This window comes from Saccopteryx bilineata, chromosome 2, assembly GCF_036850765.1.
Source record: "Saccopteryx bilineata isolate mSacBil1 chromosome 2, mSacBil1_pri_phased_curated, whole genome shotgun sequence".
NCBI lineage: Eukaryota > Metazoa > Chordata > Mammalia > Chiroptera > Emballonuridae > Saccopteryx > Saccopteryx bilineata.
In genome coordinates this window covers 38,039,955-38,059,738 of record NC_089491.1, presented here as the reverse complement: position 1 = coordinate 38,059,738, position 19,784 = coordinate 38,039,955, and the positions used below count along the sequence as shown (strand labels likewise).

Below are 19,784 nucleotides of genomic sequence, written 5' to 3'. Positions count from 1 at the left end.
ACTTTTTCTTTTTCTTTTTTCCTTTTACAGAGACAGAGAGAGAGAGAGAGTCAGAGAGAGGGATAGACAGGGACAGACAGGCAGGAACGGAGAGATGAGAATCATCAATCATTAGTTTTTTCATTGTGCGTTGTAACACCTTAGTTGTTCATTGATTGCTTTCTCATATGTGCCTTGACCGTGGGTCTTCACCAGACTGAGTAACCTCTTGCTTGAGCCAGCGACCTTGGGTCCAAGCTGGTGAGCTTTTTGCTCAAACCAGATGAGCCCGCGCTCAAGCTGGCGACCTCGGGTTCTCGAACCTGGGTCTTCCGCATCCCAGTCCGATGCTTTACCCACTGCACCACCGCCTGGTCAGGCTAAACTCTACTTTTTCTTAAAGCTCTCTTGTCCCTTGGCTTCTAAATAACTCTTTTGTTGTTGTCATTTTTGTTTCCTGTCTGTTTTTTTCTAATCTGTTTGGCCACAGGTGCTAATGTTTCCCACGGCTCTATTATTGTACCTCTTCTCTATCTGTTTATCTCCCTGGATAATCTCATGTATTTACATGGCTTTAACTACCACCTATTTACTGAGGACCTCCAGATCCATATATCCAAGGAGCCCTTGATAGCTCCCTCCCTATCCATGGCCAAAGCTAAAGATAGCCTATAAACACTGTCTATAGCTATGTCATAGCATCTTAAAGAGTTTCCTCAATTGCCACTTCCACCCTCCATTCTGAATCTGCTTCCTCTCGTCTGATATCCCAGTTTCCATTCTTTTGTCTGTCTGGTACCTGGATTTGCTTTTCAACCTTGTTTAACTGGTTTTTAGTTGGCTTTGAATCTCACAGTTGTCCATGAATACTGCCTCTCAGATCATGCTGTGCTGCTGCTCCAAGTCCTGTCACATCTCTGTACCCAGCCAGATCTAGTGTTCTCAAAAACTGCTTGTCTGGGAGGAAACTAGCTCAGCTCTCTCACCTGAGCTTCAAAACCATATTTGCCTGCTTTCATTACTACCTGGCTATCCTTCAGTTATCTCCAACCCAGTCTGTCAAAAACTTCTTCAAAAACCTCAGACCAAGAGAGACCTGAAGATGGCAGCGGAGTAGGCAGACACACAGACTCCCAGCTCATACCACCGAACTGGATTATAAACTAATTTATGAACAATCAGCATGAAAAACCAAATCTGGACTACAAGAACAGCTTTCCAAAACCAAGGAGCAAAGAAGAAGCCACAACAAACATGGTAGGGAGCGCCTGAATCTCCCCTGCTTACAGGAACAATGGGGTGGTGAGGCTGAGAGCCCAGAAGGGATCTCACTCCAAGGAAAAGAGCAGTAAATAATGCTCACAGCCACTTGCCTGGAAACCAGGGAATGAGGTGTGTTGAAAGGGCCCGCTTGTCTTCCAAAAAGAAAGGAGAGAGAGAGAGAGACGGATGGTGAGGGGGAGAGGAATACAGGTGATGACATGAAAAGCTGATTCATTCAGTGCTGGAGGCAGCAATAACTGGGGGAAGGGCTGATCCTTCCACAAAGCAAAATACAAAAGTACTTCCAGGTCACAGAGATACAGACATCTCTCCAGCTCCAATCAGCACAACAAGACACAGTTGAAAACAAGAAGTGGGGAGGAGGGGCAGTAACTCAAGTCTCCATGGAGATCTGAGATACACCTCCCCCTACTGAAGCTGAGAAAGCAACCTGCCCCCAGAGAGATTAACTGGCAGAAGAGGACTTCAGAGCTTCAGGTCACACCCACTGTATTCCTGGATACAGTTTCAAATAAGCCCACTGCTGAGATCAGGAAACAAGACAATCACCTGTTAAGAAAACAAACAAATCAATACTTCAAAGTGGCCCAAATCCAAAAGTGAATTACAAATAATAGCTGATGCCAACCCAAGAAGACCTAGAAACAACACAACTGAAAACTGGAGGCAGACAACACCAAGTCTAGACTCAACCAGCTCTACAAAGAAAACTCCCAAACACACAGACACAATGAGAAGACAAAGAAGTTCAATCCAAGTGAAACCACAAGAGAAACCTTCAGGAGATGAACTGAGTGATATGGAAATAATCAAACTTCCGGATGCAGAGTTTAAAATACTGATTGTAAGGATGCTTAGGGATCTTAGAACAACAATGGATGGTCATCACAAACACCTAAATAAAGAAATAGCAAGTATAAAAAAGAATATTGAAATATTAAAAAAGAATCAGTTGGAGATGACAAATACAATATCAGAAATAAAGACCACAATGGAAAGAATTAAAAACAGGATGGATAGAGCTGAGGATCATATCAGTGAATTGGAGTACAACTGGAATGAAGGCATGAAAGTAGAGAAGAAAAAGAAAAGAGACTCAAAAGTCTGAGGAAACTCTTAGAGAGCTCTGTGACAACATAAAGAGAAATAACATCCACATCATGGGGGTTCCTGAAGAAAAAGAGAAAGAACAAGGGATAGAGGCTTTGTTCAAACATATCATAGCTGAAAACTTCCCTAAATTAATGCAGGAGAAACTCTCACAAATTCAAGAAGCACAGAGAACTCCACTAAAAAGAAACCCAAAGAAACCTACACCAAGACAAATCATAATTAAAATACCAAAGCTAAGTGATAAAGAGAAAATATTAAAAGCTGCGAGAGAAAAAAAGACTATCACATACAAAGGAGCCCCCATAAGGATGACATCAGACTTCTCAACAGAAACACTTGAAGCCAGAAGGGAATGCAAGAAATATTCAAAGTAATGCAGAACAAGAACCTAAAACCAAGACTACTTTATCCAGCAAGGCTATCATTTAAAATTGAAGGATAAATAAAAAGTTTCCCAGACAAAAAAAAACTGAAGGAATTCATTACAACCAAACCAATGCTGCAAGAAATGTTAAGGGGCCTGTAAACAGATCAAAGTGGGAAAAGAATATAGCAAAAGAGGAATACAGCTTTAAAGAATAAAATGGCAATAAACAACTACATATCAATAATAACCTTAAATGTAAATGGATTAAATTATCCAATCAAAAGACATCAGGTAGCTGCATGGATAAGAAAACAGGACCCGTACATATGCTGTCTATAAGAGACACACCTTAAAACAAAAGATGCACATAGGTTGAAGGTAAGAGGATGGAAAAAAACATTTCATGTAAATGGAAATGAAAAAAAAGCTGGGGTAGCAATACTTATATCAGACAAAATAGACTTTAAAACAAAGAATATAGTAAGAGATAAAGAAGGCCACTACATAATGATAAAGGGAGCAATCCAACAGGAAGATATAAGTATTATAAATATCTATGCACCTAATATAGGAACACCTAAATATATAAGTTCATCAGGGATATTGGCCTATAATTTTCTTTTTTTGTGTTGTCTTTGCCTGGTTTTGGAATCAGAATTATGCTTGCCTCATAAAAGGAGTTTGGAAGTCTTCCTTCCTCTTGAATTTTTTGAAATAGCTTGAGAAGGATAGGAGTTAGTTCTTCTTTGAATATTTGGTAGAATTCACTTGTGAAGCCATCAGGCCCAGGACTTTTCTTTTTGGGGAGTTTTTTGATAGCTGTTTCAATCTCATTTGTTGTAATTGGTCTGTTTAGGTTTTCTGATTCTTCCAGTTTGATTTTTGGAAGATTATATGATTCAAGGAATTTGTCCATTTCATCTATCAATAGGTTGTCTAGTTTTTTGGCATACAGTTCTTCTTAGTATTTTCTTACAATCCTTTGTATTTCTGTTGTGTCAGTTGTTATTTCTCCACTCTCATTTCTAATTTTATTTATTTGAGTCCTCTCTCTTTTTTTCTTGCTGAGTCTCGTTAAAGGTTCATCGATCTTGTTTACCTTTTCAAAGAACCAGCTCCTAGTTTCATTGATCCTCTGTATTGTTTCTTTAGTCTCTATGTCATTTATTTCTGCTCTGATCTTTATTATTTTCTTCCTTCTACTAGCTCTTGGCTTTACTTGCTGTTCTTTTTCTAGTTCTTTTAGATGTAGGGTTAAGTTGTTTATTTGAGCTTTTTCTAGCTTCTTGAGATATGCCTGTAATGCTTCCCTCTCAGGACTGCTTTTGCTGTGTCCCATAAATTTTGAGTTGTTGTATGCTCATTGTCATTCATTTCTAGGAATTTTTAAAATTCTTCTTTGATCTCATTCTTAATCCATTCGTTATTTAACAACCTGCTGTTTAGTTTCCATGTGTTTGAGAATTTTTGAGCTTTTCTGTTGTGGTTCATTTCTAGTTTCATGCCGTTGTGATCGGAGAAAGTGCTCAATATGATTTCAATCTTCTTAAATTTGTTGAGACCACTACATAGATCCTCAAGAAAGAAAATTAACAAAGAAACAGCAGACTTATTGGACACACTAGATCAACTTGATTTAATAGATATCTTCAGAACCTTTCACCCTAAAGCAGCAGAATATACATTCTTTTCAAGTGCTCCTGGTACATTCTCTAGGATAGACCACATGTTAGGGCACAAAAGTGGTCTCAATTCCCGGCCAGGGCACACAAGAGAAGCGCCCATCTGCTTCTCCACCCCTCCCCCTCTCCTTCCTCTCTGTCTCTCTCTTCCCTTCCTGCAGCCGAGGCTCCACTGGAGCAAAGATGGCCCGGGCACTGGGGATGGCTCCTCGGCCTCTGCCCCAGGCGCTAGAGTGGCTCTGGTCACAACAGAGCGATGCCCGAGAGGGGCAGAGCATCACCCCCTGGTGGGCAGAGCATCGCCCCCTGGTGGGTGTGCTGGGTGGATGCCGGTTGGGCACATGCGGGAGTCTGTCTGACTGTCTCTCCCCATTTCCGGCTTCAGAAAAATACAGGAAAAAAATAAAAGGAACAGAATAAAAAGACAAATTATACAATGGGAGAACATTTTTGACAGTACGTCTGGTAAGGGGTTAATAACCAAAATTTATAAAGAACTTGTAAATCTCAACACCAGGAAGACAAACAATCCAATCAAAAAATGGGAAAAAGAAATGAATAGAGTCACGCAGGGGTCCCCAAACTTTTTACACAGGGGGCCAGTTCACTGTCCCTCAGACTGTTGGAGGGCCGCCACATACAGTGCTCCTCTCACTGACCACCAATGAAAGAGGTGCCCCTTCTGGAAGTGCGGCAGGGGGCCAGATAAATGGCCTGAGGGGGCTGCATGTGGCCCGCGGGCCGTAGTTTGGGGATGCCTGGTACTAGACACTTCTCCAAAGAGGACATACAGATGGCCAATAGGCAGATGAAAAAATGCTCAACATCACTAATCATTAGAGAAATGCAAATTAAAACCACAATGAGATATCACCTCACACCAGCCAGAATGGCGCTCATCAACAAAACAACACAGAATAAGTGCTGGCGAGGATGTGGAGAAAAGGGAACCCTCCTGCACCGCTGGTGGGAATGCAGACTGGTGCAGCTACTGTGGAAAACAGTATGGAGATTCCTCAAAAAACTGAAAATTGAACTGCCTTTTGACCCAGCTATCCCACTTTTAGGAAAAAACCCAAGGACACCATAGAACGGCTCCAAAAGGAGAAATGCACCACCATGTTTGTGGCAGCATTGTTCACAATAGCAAAGATCTGGAAACAGCCCAAGTGTCCGTCAGAGGACGAGTGGATTAAAAAGCTTTGGTACATATATACTATGGAATACTACTCAGCCATAAGAAATGATGACATCGAATCATTTACAATATCATGGATGGACCTTAAGAACATTATACGGAGTGAAATAAGTAAATCAGAAAAAACTAAGAATTATATGAACCCATGCATAGATGGGACATAAAAATGAGACTCAGAGACATGGACAAGAATGTGATGGTAACAGGGAGTGGGGTAGAGGGGTGGGGAGGGGGCGAGGAAGGAGAGGGAGGGGGTGGGAGGACGGTAGGGACACAAAGAAAACCAGATAGAAGGTGACAGAAGACAATTTGACTTTGGGTGAGGGGTATGCAGCATAATCAAAGGTCAAAATAATCTGGAGATGTTTTCTCAGAACATATGTACCCTGATTTATCAATGTCACTGCATTAAAATTAATAATAAATAAATAAATAATAAAAAAAAGAACCTCAGACCATGAAAACCTCAATACATTATTATCCCTCTTTTTTTCCGTCATTAACAACCCTCCTGCTGGGTATGCTATCTCTGAATATCCTCCTGCTGGGTATGTTATCTCAGTGAATGGTCTGTCTATCCAGGGGCTTCAATTAAGAAATATACCATATTCTTACCTCTTCTCCTCTTTCACTCCTCATATCCATATTATATCAATTCTAGCTCCTATGTTATCCAGTCATCCCCTTAACTTAATATTTATTGTCACTACTTTGTTATTTATTTTGTGGATTACTGAATGGCCTCCTAACTGGTCTCCCTGCTTCTCATCTTGCTAGTTGCAATATATTCTCCATGCTGCTACTAGAGGACTTTCTCAGACACAAATCCAGTTATGTCACTTCCAGCAGAAAATTGTTGTGACTCCCAATTGCATACAAGATGCTAATGCAAGATCAGCCTCATGCCAGCCTTTTCAGCCATCTCTCATCACTCAGCAGCTTCTAGTTTTAAAGAATGTGCCAGTAAAAGAGCCCAGTTCTAGAAAAGCCACAGCAGGTCTGACCTATGGCGGTGCACTGGATAAAACGTCCACCTGGAACACTGAGGTCACTGGTTTGAAACCCTGGGCTTCCTGGTCAAGGCACGCATAGGAGTTAATGCTTCCTGCTCCCCCCCCTAAAAATGAATAAATAAAATAAAATTTAAAAAAAGGAAAAGGAAGAAAGAAAGAAAGAGAGAGAGAGAGAGAGAGAGAGAGAAAGCCAAGCCTCAGGGGATGCTATGTAATGATTTATTTTAAATTACTGAATCCACAAACTTCCCAGAGCTCACAACTTTGCAGTTGGCCAGGTCTAGAGCTTGGCTGTGGACCTGACCATACTTCCCTGCTGCTATGACAAAACTCCTTCTATATGGGGTATAAAAAAGAGCTTATTACAGTCTTCCCTTAACCTAGCATAACACCAGAAGGACAATTGTGTCTATACTTGACATATTGGGGCCCAGCCCAAGCAGTTCTACAACTACAAAGAGCTGGAGAAATATCCTTGAAAGTTCTGTTATGGGCTGGAGAAATCTGTTAATATTGATCTCCAGGGTGAGGTAAGAGAGCCTCAGAGCCAAATTGAACCAGAAAAAGAAAATGTTTACCCAAGGTGGCTACAAGCAGCTCAGCTGAAATGGAGAGAGTCATGTCAATAGGAGCCAAGGTCATAGCTAGGAAAATGGTAATGAATATTAGGTCCAAAGATTGAGGCAAAGTCAAGGACCTTTACAGGTCTGGGTCAGGTATGTTGACAGGTCAAGTAAAATGATTCAAAATGAAATCTGAAACAAGTCCTATGTGCTGAAGATTCCTTGTCTTGCAGCCTTGCCTCTATCATGCAGTATTCCTCCCTAGCCCCCTTGTGGGGTTAAATCAGAATAGTGTAACACAGTGATATCACTGACCTGATATGACAGAGATTTCAGGATTCAGTTCCATTCCCAGATCCCCAAATAAGGCAGAGCACAGCCAGAGACCAGACGTTTTCCAGATTCTATTTTCTAATAGGGAGAAGTTACCCCCTCATATCCTTAGGTTTGATTATCATGGATTTGGGACTTGGAAGAATAGAGACTGATGCTGGCTGTTGATAATTCAGGATTCCTGAGAGAGAAAGGAAGTAGAAGGGGTCTGCCAAACCGTGCTCAGCTGGTCTCCTGTGAGTTGGATCTTTTCTGGCCCAAATGAATGGATGGCCCAGGTCAAAACTAAAATGTCCTTAGAAACCAGCAAGGCGTTTCCTCCATTAATCTGGCTTTTTTCTTTCCATCCTCCTAAGAGTCCTTATCACATTACAGAAAATGCTCCCAAACCGACCTTTTACGAAGTGTCAAACTGCTGCTGAGAAGTTTCTTCTGGCTTATATGTTCCAGAAAACAGAAAAGGTCAATTTCTCCTACAATCAACTGGCTGATCCTGAGTTTACATTTTATGACAAGACTTTGGTGGAAGCAGTGAAAAAGGGAGATCGCTGGGTGCACTTGTTTTTCCTCTCACTCTCATTGTGTCACACTGTGATACCAGAGGAGAAAGTGGAAGGTGAGAAGGGACCTGAGACCTCATGGACTGGTTGGAGGGGGGGTTGTTTGATATCATTTTTAATGACTTAATCTATGAAAGAACTTTATAATAGGAAGAGTTACCCAGCAATGGAATGAATAGTCAATATAATTATTCCCAAGATCAGCCCCACTGTCTCTGACAAGACTTCCTGAAGGATGAATAGAGTTGTCCTTTTGTTACATCACAATTTAAAGGTATCCCCACGTATCCTAGTTTCTTTAATAATCAAACACAGAGTGGGTCAATGGTAAGTTTACACTGTGAGTACACTTAACACAGTTTGTTCTTGTGTTTTTTACTAATACCTCTATTATTTTCCATACAAACAACTGTAGACCTGCTTATGTCCCACCCTGTATAATTATATCATCTTTGAGTTTATCCAAACATTTTTTAGAAACAATGAGAAATGATCAATTATAAATTAAGACTTTTTTCTTAACAAACAAGAATTTAGGCAGCCAAATAAATCACATCCTTTAAAGTTAATGTATTCTTCATATAATACTACCATTAGTACCATCTTATATTTGTATATTACTTTATAGTTTTATAAATTGCTTTCATTTATATTATCTTCCACAGTCTTCTCAATAGCCCTCTGAGGTAAGCAGAACAAGAAAAATGACCCCAGTTTTGAAGGAAACTGAAGCTAAAAGAGATTAAATGATTTGCCTAAAATCCAATAACTAAGAATGGTAGAGATGAGATGATAAGAACCCAAATTTCATGTCTCCTGACCCCATAAGCTCCCTCCCCACCACAAGCTTCTTCCGGCCTGACATTCCAACAAGTTGATATTATTTGGAGCATATTTAGACTTGTCTTTGTTTACTACCTTGAGTGACAAGGTAGGAAACACATTAGAAAATAGTCTTATTGTCCCATTGATATAGCTTATGTCTGACCTAAATTATACTCCCCCACCTACCTCATTCACAAGTATAAGACTCTGATTTTGAGGAACTGCTTTAATTTTATTTGTTTGTTTGTTTGTTTATTTGACAGAGACAGAGTCAGAGGGACAGATAGGGACAGACAGACAGGAAGGAAGAGAGATGAGAAGCATCAATTCTTTGTTGTGGCACTTTAGTTGTTCATTGATTGCTTTCTCAGATGTGCCTTGACATGGTTGGGGGGTAGGGGGAGGGGCTACAGCAGAGTGAGTGATCCCTTGCTCAAGCCAGCAACCTTGGGCTCAAGCCAGTGACCTTGGGCTTCAAGCCAGTGACTTTTGGGCTCAAGCCAGCGACCATGGGGTCATGTCTGCGATCTCACACTCAAGCCAGCGACCCCATGCTCAAGCTGGTGAGCCCGTGCTCAAGCTGGCAACCTCAGCGTTTCAAACCTAGGTCCTCCGCCTCCCAGGCCAACATTCTACCCACTGCACCACCACCTGGTCAGACTTGAGTAACTGCTTTTAAAAATTAGATTTTTCTTTAGAAGAGAAATAATCCAAAATATACCTCAGGATTGTAGTGATACTCTAAAAGAAGAGTTCAGGAAAAGTCTTGAGTAATATCAGATGAAAGCCTGATTGAACAAACTGAGTCATTTAGCTTCCCAAAGTGAGAGTTTCAAAGGTGACATTACTCATTCATATATAATATATTTTTGAATTGTTTATTAAACCATCAATATTATTATCTTTTAGATATATTTATGTTAAGTTTGGCTAGTCTTATATAGAAACACTTTATGCAGGACCACCTGCATAAGACTTACCCAGGAGATTGGTTCAAAATTTTATATCTTGAGCCCTCCTCCCAAGTTTTGTGATTCTGGATTCAGTACCTTTGGGGAGGGCCAAGAAACCTGCATTTCTAACAAACCCCTTGGGCCATCTTGACCCTCTAAAGTTGGAGAGTAACTGCCTATGTTCTGTTCATCTTCATGCATTGCATGTACCATGTCACATGCCTCTGTAATAACAGCTCAGGTCTGTGAAATGAGTTGAAAATATTGGAAAGAAAAAATAATTGTTCTAAACAATCTGGTCTTTTAAGGCCAAACTATAAGGAATTTTTGAAGAAAGATGCCCCTTCTTAGGCTCTATCTTTATGTAAACCATTTGAAAACCAGTGTCCCTTCTGGGTGGACTCCAGTTGCACATCTTTGTGGGGTCTGGCTGATCTTTTTCTCTCCTGCCAGGTAAGCTGGTGTACCAGGCTCAGTCCCCAGATGAAGGTGCTCTGGTCACTGCTGCTAGGAACTTTGGCTTTGTGTTCTGTTCCCGTACACCTAAGACAATCACGGTAGTCGAAATGGGGAAAACTAAAGTCTACCAACTGCTGGCTTTTTTGGACTTCAACAATGAGCGCAAGAGGATGTCTGTTATTGGTGGGTGCCCCTCCTGGTAGGTCATTTCCCCTTATTTGTGTTTCATATACTTTTTTTGTGTGTGTATTTTTCTGAAGCCGGAAACAGGGAGGCAGTCAGACTCCTGCATGCACCCAACCGGGATCCACCCAGCATGCCCACCAGGGGGTGATGCTCCGCCCATCTGGGCGTCACTCTGTTGCAAGCAGAGCCGTTCCAGCGCCTGAGGCAGAGGCCATGGAGCCATTCTCAGCACCCGGGCCAACCCTGCTCCAGTGGAGCCCTGGCTGCAGGAGGGGAAGAGAGAGACAGAGAGGAAGGAGATGGGGAGGGATGGAGAAGCAGATGGGCACTTCCCCTGTGCGCCCTGGCTGAGAATCAAACCTGGGACTCCTGCACGCCAGGCTGACACTCTACCACTGAGCCAACCGGCCAGGGCTCACATACTTTTATACATTGACTTTCTCTTTAATCTACACATAAATATTTTCTCCCACCCACATGCCTTCCCACAGGTACTATCCTTCAAATACAAACACAACCATTCCCACTTTGTCACATATCTGTATTTTTAATATATACAAGTGAGAGCTTGCTACCATGTGCTGGGGCCCCTCTTTAGTGTTTCCAAGTAGTGGCTTGTAAAGAATGCTTAAATCTAAGATAAGAGCACAGAATAAATCCATAAAGCCTGAACTTAAAGTAAGAGATGGCAGCAGAAATATAGGGGAAATTTATACTATCATTTTCTCAATTAGTTTGGGTCATTCTTCATCCTTGGTCCTTACTAGGTGTCAGCATGTATGAGTCTTGGACTTGAGAGACTAAATGATTCTGCATCAGAGCCCTTCCACAGGTGATAGTAAACCCATAGAAGAACTGGCTCCATCAGGTGCTCTCTCACTCTCACCAGCCTTCCCCACTTCACTTACCCTGTGTGGCCACATGGAGTGTTTAGCCCCCAAATGTATCAGAAACAAATGTTACGGGAACAGCCTCCTGCCATCACTCAGTGGCCCAGACATGTTGTAGTAACATTAGTTCTCTATGGTTACTTTCCTGGATTTGCTTACCCTTAGTGAGATCACCTGAAGATCAGATAATGTTGTTCTGCAAGGGAGCAGACACCATGATTTGTGAGCTGCTTCATCCATCCTGTACATCCCTCATAGATGTGACCATGGAACATTTAGTTGTAAGTGTTTAGGTTGTAGGGGAGGGAAGCTATGGGTGGGTCTGTGTATCTGGATATATGTCCATAAGTGTCCCTCTGTCTTGCGTTTCTTTTCTTATTTTTTAAATTTTACTTAGAAAATTAACTTTAATAAGTTGACATTCAATAAGAGTACATAAGTTTTAGGTAAACATTTCTATAGCATTTGAACTGTTGATTATGTTGTATACCCATCACTCAAAGTCAAATCATTTTCTGTCACCTTATATTTGTCCTTCTTTACACCCTTCCTCTCAACTCCTCTCCCTCTCTTCCCCCTGGTAAGCACTTCACTTTTATCTATGTCCTTGAGACTCAGTTGTGGAGTTTTTTTGTTTTGTTTTTCTGAAGTGAGTAGTGGAGAGGCAGAGAGACAGACTCGCACATGCGCCCGACTGGGATCCACCCGGCATGCCCACCAGGGGACACTGCTCTGCCCATCTGGGCCGTTGCTCTGTTGCAATTGGAGCTATTCTAGTGCCTGAGGCCATAGAGCCATCCTCAGCTCCCGGGCCAACTTTGCTCCAATGGAGCTTTGGCTGTGGGAGGGGAAGAGAGAGACAGAGAGAAAGGAGAAGGGAAAGGGTAGAGAAGCAGATGGGCACTTCTCTGTGCCCTGGCTGGGAATCAAACTCAGGACTTCCACACACCAGGCTGATGCTCTACCGCTGAGCCAACCAGCCAGGGTCAAGTCTCAGTTTTATATTCCACCTATGTGTGAAATCATACAGATCTTAGCTTTTTCTGATTAATTTATCTCATGCAATATAATGTTCTCAAGATCCATCCATGTTGTCATAAATGTCACTATGTTATCATTTCTTTTAATTGTGTTGTATTTTTTATTTATTTATTTATTTTACAGAGACAGAGAGTAAGTCAGAGAGAGGGATAGACATGGACAGACAGACAGGAACGGAGAGAGATGAGAAGCATCAATCATCAGTTTCTCGTTGCGCGTTGCGACTTCTTAGTTGTTCATTGATTGCTTTCTCACATGTGCCTTGACCATGGGCCTTCAGCAGACCGAGTAACCCCCTGCTGGAGCCAGCGACCTTGGGTCCAAGCTGGTGAGCTCTTTGCTCAAGCCAGATGAGCCGGCGCTCAAGCTGGCGACCTCGGGGTCTCGAACCTGGGTCCTTCCGCATCCCAGTCCGACGCTCTATCCACTGTGCCACCACCTGGTCAGGCGTGTTATCATTTCTTATGGCTGAGTAGCATTCCATTGTATATATGTACCACATCTTCTTTATCCAATCCTCTATTGAGGAACACTTTGATTGTTCTCATGTCTTGGCCACTGTGAATAATGCTGCGATAAACATGTGGGTACATGTGTCTTTATGTACCAGTGTTTTCAAGTTTTTAGGGTAGATAACCAGTAGAGGGATTGCTGGGTCATATGGTAGTTCTATTCTTAATATTTTGAGGAACCACCATACTTTCTTCCATAATGTTGTACTAATTTGCTTTCCCACCAACAGTAAATGAGGGTTCCTTTTTCTCCACAGCCTCTCCAGCACTTATTACCTGTCTTGTAGATAATAGCCAATTTAACAGATATGGAGTGGTATCTTATTGTAATTTTGATTTGCATTTCTCAAATAGCTAGTGAAGGAGATGACGTCAGAGTAATGGCGGGGTAGGAAGCGATACCGATAAATCTCCCCCAAACCTCAACAAGATCTTCAACCAGAAACAGAAAAATCAAATAGCTAGTGAAGATGAAATGAGCATATTTCATTTATCTGTTGGCCATTTGTATGTCCTCTTGGGAGAAGTGTCTGTTCAGGTCCTCTCCCATTTTTTAATTGGATTGTTTGTTTGTTTGTTGCTGAGCTCGTGAGTTCTTTATATATTTTGGATATTAACCCCTTATCGGAGCTGTTGTTTCCAAATATATCATCTCCCATTTAGTTGGCTATTTGTTTTGTTGTCAGTTTCTTTTGCTGTGTAGAAGCTTTTTAGTTTGATATAATCCCCTTCATTTATTTTTGCCTTTACTTCCCTTACCTTTGAGGTCAAATTCATAAATTTTCTCTACAGCCAAGGTCCATGAGCTTAGTACCTTTGTTTTCTTCCATGTAATTTATTATTTCAGATTTTATATTTCTGTCTTTGATCCATTTTGAATTGACTTTGTGCAGAGGGACAAACTGTTGTCAAGTTTCATTCTTTTGCATGTGGCTTTCCAATTTTCCTAGCACCATTTGTTGAAGAGGCTTTCTTTTCTCCATTGTGTGTTTTTGGCTCCTTTGTTGAAGATGATTTGTCCATATATATGTAGTTTTATTTCTGGGCTCTCAATTCTGTTTCATTGATCTGTATGTCTGTCTTTCTTCTAATACCATACTGTTTTGATTATTATGGCTCTATAGTTAATTTGAAGTCAGGTAGTGTGATGCCTCTGGCTTCATTCTTTATCCTCAGGATTACTTTGGTTATTTGGGGGTTTTTATGGTTCTATTCAAACCTGGCAAATTTTTATTCTATTTCTTTAAAATATGACATTGGGATTTTGGATAAGGATTGCATTAAATTTGTATATTGCTTTGGGTAATGTGGTCATTTTAACTATAATATGTTGATTCTTCCAATCCATGAACATGGAATATTCATGTTCCATGTTCCGTGTTTTCTATTTTATTGTGTCTTTTTCAATTTCTTTCAGTAATATTTTGTAGTTTTTAGTATATAGGTCCTTCACATCCTTTATTAAACTTATTCCTAGGTATTTTATTTTTTTGTTGTTACAGTTATAAAAGGAATTGTTTTTCGTGGGGTTTTTTTGTTCATTTTCCGATGTTTCATCGTTGGCATATAGGAAAGCAGTGGACTTTTGTATATTGATTTTGTAAACTGTGACTTTACTGTATTGGTTTATTGTTTCTAATAGTTATTTGGTAGAGTCTTTGGGGTTTTCTATACACAGGATCATATCATCTGCAAAAAGTGATACTTTTACTTCTTCTTTCCCTATATGGATGGATTTTATTTCTTTCTCTTGCCTGATCACTCTGGCATAAACTTCCAGAACTATGTTGAATAAGAGTGGAGAAAGTGGGCAGCCTTGTCTTTTTCCTGATTTTAGAGTAAAAGCCTTCATTTTTTTACCAGTTAGTATGAAATTAGCTAATGGTTTGTCATATATGGCCTTTATTATCTTGAGATGCTTTCCTTTTATTCCGATTTTATTGAGTGTTTTAAACATAAAGGATGTTGTATCTTATCAAATGCCTTTTCTGCATCTGTTGATAGGATCATATGGTTTTTGTTTTTTGTTTTGTGGATGTGTTATATTACATTGATCAATTTCCATACATTGAACTATCCTTGTGCTCCTGGAATGAATCTGACTTGATCGTGATGTATTATTTTTTTAATATGTTGTTGTATTCGAATTGCTTGTATTATGTTTAGGATTTTTGCATCTGTATTCATTAGAGAAATCGGTCTGTAGTTTTCTTTTTTTGTGGTTTTTTTGTGTTTGTTGTCCTTGCCAGGTTCTGGAATGAGAGTTTTGTTGGCCTCATAAAATGTGTTGGGGAATATTGCTTCTTCTGTTTTTTGGAAGACTTTGAGAAGGATAGATACCAAATCTTTGAATGTTTGGTAGAATTTACTAGTGTAGCCATCTGATCCTGGACTTTTGTTTTGGGGGAGGTTTTTGATAGTTGTTTCTATTTCCCCCTGCTTATATGTCTATTTAGGTTTTCCACTTCTTCGTGACTCAGTCTAGAAAGATTGTGTAGTTCTAGGAATTTATCCATTTCCTCTAGGTTGTTGATTTGGTGGCATATAATCTTTCATAATATTCTGTTACGATCCTTTGTATATGTATGAAGTCTGGGAAATTTCTCCTCTTTCATTTTGTATTTTGTTTGTATGAGTCCTTCTTCTTTTTTCCTTACTGAGTCTAGCCAATAATTTGTCAATTTTATTGATCTTTCCAAAGAACTAGCTCTTTGTTGTATTAATTTTTTCTATAGTTTTTTTGTTTGTTTGTTTTTGTTCTCTATTTCATTTAGTTCTGTTCTGATTTTTACTATTTCCTTTTTTCTTCTACCTTTGGATTGCCTTTGTTCTTCTTTTTCTAGTTCCTTAGGTGTGATGTTAGGTTTACTTGGGATCTCTCTTGTTTCTTGATATAAGCCTGTAATGATAAAACTTCCCTCTTTTTACTTTTTTTACTGCATCCCAGAAATTTTGATATGTTATGTTGTCGTTTTCTTTTCTCTATATATATCTTTTGATCTCTGCTTTTATTTCTTCTTTGACCCAGTCATTTTTTAGAAGTATGTTGTTTAATTTCCACATTTTTTGGGTTTCTTTACTTCCTTTTTACAGTTTAATTCTAATTTCAAAGCCTTATGATCAGAAAATATGCTTAAGTTCAATCTTTCTGAATTTGATGATGTTAGTTTTGTGGTCCAACATATGGTCTATCCTTGAGAGTGTTTTATACACACTGGTGAAGAATGTATAATCTGATGTTTTGGGATGAAATGACCTATAAATATCTACTGTGTCCATTTGGTCTGGAGTGTCATATAAGGCCAATATTTTTTAAAATTAATTTTTACATCTGTGATTTCTTATATCAGTTTTTTTTTTTAGATTTTATTTATTCATTTTTATAAGAGGGAGGAGCAGGAAGCATCAACTCCCATATGTGCCTTGACCATGCAAGCCCAGGGTTTTGAACCAGCAACCTCAAGATTCCAGGTCAGCACTTTATCCACTACTCCACCACAGGTCAGATGTGGCTGATATTTCTTTATTGATTTTCTGTTTGGAGGATCTATCTAAAGTCATCAATGGTGTGTTGAAATTTCCAAGTACAATTTTGTTTTTGTCTGCTTCTATTTTTAGATCAGTTAGTAGATGCCTTGCGTATTTTGATGCTCCCTGGTTCAGTACATATATATTAGAAAGTGTTGCTTGACCTGTGGTGATGCAGTGGATAAAGCATTGACCTGAAATGCTGAGGTTGCCAGTTCAAAACCCTGAGCTTGCCTGGGCAAGGCACATATGGGGATAATGCTTCCTGCTCCTCCCCTCTTCTTTCTCTCTCTCTCTCTCTCTCTCTTCTATTTAAATGAATATATAAAATCTTAAAAATAAATAAATAAGTAAAAATCGACTGAGAAAAAAGGAAGTGTTATGTCTTCTTGATGCAATGTCTCCTTTATCATTATGAAGTGTCCATCTTTGTCTCTGGTTACCTTTCTTGTCTTGAAGTCAGCATTGTCAAATATGAGTATGGCTATACCTGCTTTTCTTTGAATATTGTTTTCTTGGAGAATCATTTTCCAACCTTTTACTTTGACTCTACTTTTGTCCTTGCAGCTTAGATGTTTCTCCTAAAGGCAGCATATGTTTCGGTTTTGCTTTTTGACCCAATTTGCTACTCTGTGCCTCTTTATTGGTGAGTTCAGTCCATTTACATTTGGGGTAATTATTGACACTTTACAGGGGTCCCCAAACTTTTTACATAGGGGGCCAGTTCACTGTCCCTCAGACCGTTGGAGGGCCGCCACATATAGTGCTCCTCTCACTGACCACCAATGAAAGAGGTGCCCCTTCCGGAAGTGCGGAAGGGGGCCAGATAAATGGCCTCAGGGGGCCGCATGCGGCTCGCGGGCCGTAGTTTGGGGACGCCTGCTTTAAGATTTCCTAGAGCCGTTTTATGTTTTGTTTTCTGGTAGCTCTGTGTCTTGTTTGGTTCTTCTTTTTTTTTGTTTCTGTTAGTTGTTTTAGTTTGGTGGCATTCCATACTTCTTTCCCATTTCTTCCTTTTTTTAAGCTGTGTTTTAGTAGTGGCCTTTTTATGGGTGGTTACCATTAGGTTAGTAAGAGAAAATGTTCATGTGTACAGGAGTCCTTTGTCTTATGAGTGCTCTTGCATTCTATCCTCCTTTGCTACTGCAGATCTTTATTCTCTCCCTTTTTATGTTATTGTTGTCACAGGTTATCCTTGTTTTTACTGTGACCTTGTTGGAGCTTTTCCTTGTAGTTTTGACTTGTTTTGTTCTTTGTATCTGGTTGAATAACCCCCTTGACTATTTCCTGAAGTGGGGGTTTTCTGGTGGTAAATTCCCTCAGCTTCTGTATGTCTGTAAGTTTTTATTTATCCTTCATATTTGAAGGATAACTTGGATGGATATAGTATTCTTGGCTGGTAATTCCTCTTTCAGTAGTTTGAATGTTTGTGTCCACTCTCTCTGGCTTTTAGAGTTTCTGCTGAGAAGTCTGATGATAACTTGATGGGCTTTCCTTTAATTGTTATGTTTTTCCATTTCCTAGCTGCCTTGAGGATTTTTTCTTTGTCATTGCTTTTTGACAATTTTATTACAATACGCTTTGGAGTAGGTCTGTTTGGGTTGTAGTAATTCGGCATTGTTTGCTTCTTGGATTCAAGGCTCTAACTCTTTCTATAGGCTTGGGAAATTTTCATCAATTATTTGTTGGAATAGCCTCTGCATTCTATTCTCACTCTCTTCTTCTGATATACCCATTATTCTTATATTGCTCTTTCTGATGAAGTCAGACGATTCTTGTAGAGCTCTCTCAGATTTTTAAATTCGTGAATCTCTCTCCTCTTCTCTGTGTAGCATTTCTAGTTGTGCCTGTCTGTCTTTGATGTTACTGGTTCTTTCCTCTCTCTGGCTTGTTCTATTAGCTAAACTTGCTACCTCAGCCTTCAATTCTTGTATTGAGTTCTTTATCTCTGTTTTTAAAGTTTCTGTCTCCTTGATGAGGTATCTGTTTTGTTCATAATTTGTTTTCTGAGCTCAATAAGTTGCCTATTGGTGTCTTCTCACATCTCATTGAGTATTTTCAGAACTTCAATTTTGAATTCTCTATCATATAACTCCAAGGTTTCCATGTGATTGAGACATTTTTCTGGAGATTTTAAATTTTCTTTCTGAACTACATCTCTATCTTGTACGGACATGGTATTTGATTTCTTGTTCCTTGACAGCATTTGAGAGTGGTATTGTTAAGAACCCTAACAACAACAATAAAACTAAAAAAAGAAAAATTAAAATAAAAAAGTATAATAAAAAATTTTTAAATTATGACAAGAAGAAAAACCACAGGAAAAAAAAAGATCAAAGGCAAACAAAATAATCAAAAGCAAAATACCCACAAAAATATAAGAATAAAAAACATAAAAATGAAAGAAAATGAAGTTCAAAAGAGAAAAAAGAATAAGAGGAAAGAAAGGGAAAAGGAAAAATAAATTTCAGTTTGGAGAGGTTTCTTCCAGTAGGTGTCACTGCATTACAACTTTTAGCTCTGTGAAGTTTCTGGGCTGACCTTCACTGAGATGTTGCTGTGGCAGTGATATAGGCAGGGCCACAGTCATGTTGGTGGGTAGGACATGATGTGAGGGCTTTATGGCTTTGGCCTTATAGCCTCAGCCTTACACCTTCAGTTTTATAGCTTTACAGCTCTAGCAATGGTGATCTCAAGCTTCCTGGTGTCCTTACCACATCTCAACATACCTGGGGACCAGATGTGGAGCACCTCTATTCTTCAGGGGAGAGAGTGGCTCTGGAGAGCTAGCTATGGGGTTTGTCTCTGTCCCTTTCAGTACTGTCAGGTGAGGGAGGTGGGATCTGGGAGGGTGGGGGCCGCACTTTAGCTTTCTCTGTCTCTGCCAAGTGTGGGCTGCAGGTAGACCATGGGAACACTAGATGTGACCCCATGCTCTGGCCGCTTTGGTTTATCTCCCCCTCTGCCCCTCTATCTCACCACTCCTCCCGGCAGAAGGAGACCCAGTCATTCCAAGTTTCCCACTCCGTACGCCTCAGACAAAATCCAGAGAGCCTAAGCTTCCCTCCTTGCCATAGTCCAGCAGAGAAAAAAAAAAAACCCAATCACTCCAGGTTTGTCTCCTCTCCTCTTCAAAGCCCACCATGAATACATTTTATCTTCCACCCCCCTTTACCCTGTCCCACCTATAGTCCATTTGGTGCATGGATCTTTCAGGCACGCCTGCTAGCCCAGCTGGGGTTCTTTTGCTACATTATAATTGTTCAATTTGTTGAAATTTCAAGGGGAGAAATCAGGA

The 19,784-nt window shown here is 40.1% G+C and overlaps 1 protein-coding gene across 1 annotated transcript in view; it reads left to right on the top strand.

The window, feature by feature from the left end:
- The window catches only part of LOC136324243 (phospholipid-transporting ATPase FetA-like), a 165,122-nt gene that overhangs the window by 127,511 nt on the left and 17,827 nt on the right, over positions 1-19,784 (top strand). The window contains exons 16-18 of the mRNA XM_066256826.1: positions 7,983-8,148; positions 10,324-10,512; positions 11,571-11,686. Of these exons, the coding sequence (XP_066112923.1) occupies positions 7,983-8,148; positions 10,324-10,512; positions 11,571-11,686 (471 nt within the window). The remainder of the gene's footprint in view (positions 1-7,982; positions 8,149-10,323; positions 10,513-11,570; positions 11,687-19,784) is intronic.